The sequence below is a fragment of the Chenopodium quinoa genome, unplaced genomic scaffold, assembly GCF_001683475.1.
Source record: "Chenopodium quinoa cultivar QQ74 unplaced genomic scaffold, ASM168347v1, whole genome shotgun sequence".
NCBI classification, from domain to species: Eukaryota; Viridiplantae; Streptophyta; class Magnoliopsida; order Caryophyllales; family Amaranthaceae; genus Chenopodium; species Chenopodium quinoa.
The window spans coordinates 9,647,911-9,653,910 of NW_018745684.1; the positions used below are offsets into that span (position 1 = coordinate 9,647,911).

At 34.8% G+C, this 6,000-nt stretch overlaps 1 protein-coding gene across 1 annotated transcript in view; it reads left to right on the forward strand.

The window, feature by feature from the left end:
• The window catches only part of LOC110717877 (E3 ubiquitin-protein ligase UPL6-like), a 28,277-nt gene extending 23,540 nt beyond the window's left edge, over positions 1-4,737 (forward strand). The window contains exons 24-27 of the mRNA XM_021896661.1: positions 2,467-2,540; positions 3,313-3,384; positions 3,467-3,556; positions 4,215-4,737. Coding sequence (XP_021752353.1) covers positions 2,467-2,540; positions 3,313-3,384; positions 3,467-3,556; positions 4,215-4,281 — 303 coding nt within the window. The 3' untranslated portion in view covers positions 4,282-4,737. The remainder of the gene's footprint in view (positions 1-2,466; positions 2,541-3,312; positions 3,385-3,466; positions 3,557-4,214) is intronic.
• The last annotated feature ends 1,263 nt before the right edge of the window (positions 4,738-6,000 follow it).

The window sequence follows — 6,000 nt, forward strand, 5'->3', positions numbered from 1 at the left end:
CTCTTAAACTATCAAAAGATACCCATATTCCCCAGTTGCTGTTATTCTCACAAAAGTTACCCGCAAACTATAAAAAATTACCCACATTACCCAATTACTTTTATTCACACAAAGTTACCCTTAAACTATCAAAAGTTACCCATAAACTATTAAAAGTTACCCATAGTGTCACAAAAGTTACCCATACTTCTCTCCTTTTTCTTCCGCCACACAGTAATTAATATACACTCGGTTTTTTAAAACATTTGTCTTTCCTACTCTCTTTAATAAGCATAATCCCTCCAAAATTGGAGAGATTTGAAGGGAAAACGGAGCTCACCTCTTTCCTCCCTTTCTCTTCCCTCCCCTTCTTCCTCTTTTTCTCCCCTTCCTTTCCTTTCTTCTTTGCTATCCGAACAAAGTGTAGATGTCGAAAGAGCCAAAGGCTAGTATAGAATACAAACAAAATAAGTACTTCCCCTCAAGTTGGATCTGTGTACAACGATTACCCAACTTGCATAATAAAAATAAGAACTAATCCTTGCTCAAAGTTTCTACAACAGCTCAGCAGGTTGGTACTTGTTGCATAGATGCAGTCATAATAGTTCCATCTAAGAGAAGCTCACACCCAAAGTGACAACTTATCAAAGGCTATTCGTATGATCATGGTAAAATATTAATAAAAAAGACGAATTGGATGAAGATGGATAAGCCCTAGAGAGTTTATGAAATCTCTTCAACCACTTGATTTTACAGCATAAAAGCCATAGAATGGTATACCACCTTTCATCCTTTTGGAGAATGAGCTGATTGAATGCCTAATGCAGTCATAATAGTTCCATCTAAGAGAAGCTCACACCCAAAGTGGCAACTTATCAAAGGCTATTTGTATGAACATGGTAAAATATTAATAAAAAAAGACGAATTGGATGAAGATGGATAAGCCCTAGAGAGTTTATGAAATCTCTTCAACCACTTGATTTTACAACATAAAAGCCATAGAATGGTATACCACCTTTCATCCTTTTGGAGAATGAGCTGATTGAATGCCTAATGCAGTCATAATAGTTCCATCTAAGAGAAGCTCACACCCAAAGTGGCAACTTATCAAAGGCTATTTGTATGAACATGGTAAAATATTAATAAAAAAAGACGAATTGGATGAAGATGGATAAGCCCTAGAGAGTTTATGAAATCTCTTCAACCACTTGATTTTACAACATAAAAGCCATAGAATGGTATACCACATTTCATCCTTTTGGAGAGTGAGTTGATTGAATGCCTAAAAAACATTTCTACAAACTTAGGCCTTTAAGTGTGAAGGAGTTGCATGTTACCAAATTAATGCCAGTGAGAAGCCAAGTAAATCATCAAGATAGACTAGATCAATTAGAAACACATTATGTCTTTCCATACTGTACACCAAGGCCATTATGCATGACAAGGGTACCCAAAGACTTGTTATTGATTAATCTGGGAGGGGAACCAAATCTCATAAACATCTTTCCTTGAAGTTGAGCTGTTGGCTTCCAATGTATGACATTAACGGTAGCATGAACACTCTCCCTATAATTAATTGCACAATGGACCTTAATTTGAAAGATGTTGTCTCAATGTGAAAATGTTTGCATTATATTCTTTTTGTTTTGCTGTGTTTTGATGTTCGTTGAACTAAAGTAAAGGATTGGAAGTGAATTATTTTCCTTGTCATAACTAAATACATTGATGCATTCCCGAATAAGGTTTTGACCAACCTTGTATTGACTTATAACATATGTCAAAATTGGTGGAGGTGGGGTATGATGGTTCTATACGGTCCAGGGTTTCTGCTGGCACACTCCTCCCACCCCCTTCCCCACTGGTCATGGAAGACCCAAAGCAAAAAATGCATTCCTTGTCAGGGATGCTTTTGCAAGTTGCCATGCTATCATTTGAAAGGACAGGCATGGGTTCCCAAGCTGCGTGTTGAAGCTCTCTTTTACAAGAGCCTCATTAAACAAAAATGAGTTTGTGGGATCTCCATTTTTTTATTTTTTATTTTTGCCTTTCTTGAATTAATTTTAGAAAATTTTTCTTTGCATGGGATACAGCCTGAAGTAATGTTTCTCAGAATTTACTGTAATGTGGTGTTATCTATAAGTTCAGTTCTTCACTCTTTGGGTACTTATATACTTGCAAACTACAAATTGTCATCAATTCAAATGCCCAATTTCCTTGGTGCGTATTTTGTCCAAATTCTTCTAAAGATTCAATCATTGGATAAGACAAGCTGTTTTGATTGAGAATATTGACTGACCTGTTGAAGATTTGACACCCTTGAGAGTCATCATTAGATTTTTCGCTTGTGCATTTTCTGGTCTTTTACATTTTTTTCCCCTTACTGTTACTTGCATTACTATTGTTAATTCCTCTTCTCAAAAAATTAATTTGAAGCAAGAAGTAATTTTGCGTTGATAGATCTAGCTAACCTGTTGTTCTTTTTGACAGGAGCACTATGTTATTGAGATGTTCTGGGAAGTCCTCAAGAGCCTCTCTCAGGAAAACCAGATGAAATTTCTCAAGTGAGTGTTTTAATAGTCTTTTTGAAGCCAATCTAGATACCATTCTTTTATCTGATGCTTTTAGTAACACATATGGATTGGAACAATAAGAACAATTTCCCCATAGATCTCTTAATGATGGTTTGGTTTGAGATGCCCAGATGTTTGAAGGAAAACTTGTCTTGGGAGCTTTTTGATTTCTGCTAAAATACAACTTAAGATATTAAAATTAAGCGTGAAATATATTTTCAAAATATCAACTTTTATGATTTCTACTAAAATACAACTTAAGATATTAAAATTAAGCGTGAAATCCCCAACGTTGCGACTAAAACAGAACGGAGGATGTATACATTTTTCTATCTATGCATTTGCTTAAATGTTGGATATGCATTATTTTACTGCTGAATTTGATTTAGCGTCAAAATCATGTAACCCTGTAGAAAAGGTGTTGATGTGGAGTTTAATGTTTAATATTCCACTATGTTACTTTGTTTTTCAAAATTCGTTACACTTCCCTTGTTGGAAGTTGCATAATAATTGCAACATTACTTTATTTGGCTAAGGTTTTAATCTATCTTTCTTCCCCCATCATATGGGTCCCTTACTCCCTGCCTTTTTTTTTTTTTTTTTTTTTTTATAATGCATATATATTTTGTGTCTTTCTTCTTGCATTCCCCTCATGTTGCAATTTTGTAGATGGAAGTGTTTTTAGTACAAGTGTGAGTGAATTGAGTACTTGCATGAATTTCTGAATAAGACTCCAACTTTTGCTATCTCTTTTGCTTCCCAGATTCGTCACTGGATGCTCTCGTGGACCACTTCTTGGATTCAAATCCCTGGAGCCTCAGTTTTGCATACAAAGGTTCTGCTTTTTCTATGTAAAGACATCTTTGTGTGTGGAAATGACACTTCCTGATTATGAATATGCTTGATTACTTTTGTAGAGCTGCTGGTAGTGCTTCAGAGGAAGCTCTTGAACGCTTGCCGACATCAGCAACTTGTATGAACCTTCTGAAGCTTCCGCCGTATAGAAGGTTAGTGTCTTTTTCCAATTTTTTTTTCATCAAGTACTACTTAACCATATCTTTTGCTGCCAATCTCCATTGACAATCTCACCGACTCAGTAAGTGTTAAATGCTGCCTTGGCCTAGCCAATCCTTTCCATGCCTACCTTAATTTTTGGATTAGTTTCTGAGTAATATCATAGTGCAAGCTGCCTTGAAATAGCCATATACTGGTCATCTCACATCTATCGGCGCTCTTTTTTTTTTATTATTATTATTATTATTATTATTATTATTATTATTATTATATGACCCTTTGTTCCCACCCCCTCCCCCCTCCTGTTCAGTAAGGAAGAAATGTTGTCTTTTTCCACATCAAATATCACCAATGTCCAAAATTTGAAATCGGCCAAGCAGAGCAACAGTTGCTCATGAACTCTTTAAAAGGAAGCTTTTGTGTAGCAATGTACCCTATTTTGAATTTTCCTTGTGCCCATAACGCTATTTGATGAGTCTGCATACATAATGCTAGCACTGAGCGGCCAATTTTCTCGTCTTCAAGCTTCTAGCATTCCTTTATTTAATTGGACTTTGCTCTGTGCATGCATTTGTTCCCCCGATTTTTGCAGCAAATAAAACTTGTCTTTCTTCCTAGTGATGAATTCTCATTAGTTATTTTGTCATATAGCAAGGAGCAATTAGAGAGTAAATTGCTCTATGCTATAAGCTCAGATGCTGGATTCGACCTGAGTTGATATAGCCGTGAATTTTCTGCAACACCATCTCAGTTCGTGATCAGAGACATGCTCCTCGGGTGTTCTCAATCGGCATTCAATTACAGCCACAAAAGTTCAACAGGCTTATTTATTCATTTTCAAAGACACCATCAAGCAAAATTACACAGAAGAAAGATGGCGAAGATCAGGCAAAGAACCATTGTAAATAAAAGTATATGATCAACTTGCTTCATATACATGTATATGTCTAAGTTCAAAGTTTTAGAATACTAAGCTTTGCAACGTTGTATGTATAGGGTGATAGCCTACCTTGCATTGAGCAATGTTAGCTTTTGTGAAATCAAGATATATTGGCAGATTTAGAGAAAGCCATGCTCCTTGAGTGTTATCAATTGACATTCAATTACAGCCGATTAAAAAAGACCTGATATTTTATTTACGCTCAAAGGGAGTATATTGCTTGTTCAGAACTCATATTCAAGGTTGGCTTAATTAGGATAATCAGTGCTCAAAACTCATGCTTAGCTTGACAAAACATGTTTCCAAAAAAAAAAATTCAAGGGACTAATTTTTGTAGGGGAATTATTTTATTGTGACTGAGACGGTGAAAATAGATAACAGATACCGAAAAAAGAACGTGTGACCCAAATGGTGAAAATTGATTAGGTTAATCCTTACACGTTGACTTAAATAAAGTGCAAAGATGATTTTATTTTGGGTAAATCAAAAAGTTGTTTTATTATTAGAAGATCGGTCAAAGGTTATATTATTCTTGAGAATTTTTCCTAATTTTTAAAACCAATTATATGTATAATATAGAAATATGTATATTTTTTAAGAGAGAGAGAGAGTAACGTGAGACTTGAATTGAATTTTGAAGATGCTTCTTGAGAAATTAGGGTTTGCAGAGAGGATTGATGAAGAAGAAATTAGGGTTTATTAAAGGGAAAAGGGGGAAAAGGGGAAAAAATCGATTAAAAGCGATTATGTGGAAGTCACGTGAATTTTTTTTGTCGAAAAACAAAGTCAATGACCGTAATCCGGTTAAAGGATCCTCTTCACAACCTAAGTGGGATAAAATGACTTTTGTTGCCCCCCTTCCCCCGCCCCCCCCCCCCCCCTTTTTTAAAGGACCTTTCCAACAAAGTGGACCATTTAAAGACTTTTATGACAAATTTTCCTTAAAATAATGGTTTTAAAAAAAGAGAGAAAAAACATTCTTATTGATGTTAAAAATTAATGTATAGATACATAATTTAACTAACCAATAAGTATGATTTTTTTTTTTATAAACAAAATATGTTGTCAGTATATGTGGTCTTTTGATTCACATAGGAAGTAGAAAAACCCATGAATTTCAAATTTATGGAATTAAATCTCATAATTAAATTCATGGCAAATTCCTAGAATTGTTTGGCTATCAAGGTTACCAATGAAGTAAGTAACTTCCCATGAAAGTTTCTATTACGTAGGGGGTTTAAGTAAGTAATATCCTACATTTTGCTAAAAGTGTAAATTTTACGGAAAGTGTAAATTCTTATGAAGCCCTACTCCCTCATTTCACTAAACTTTTGTTAACCAAAAAATAACAAACCTAACTTGTAATCCATAGAAAGTCTCATTTCTCATGTTATTTTTTAAGCTTGTGGTCTTCGTAGCACAATGTACAATTTGTTGTTTAATTTTTTGGTAATCAAGTTATATACAAACTAAGAAGTGGATGCCAGTTAGTTTAGT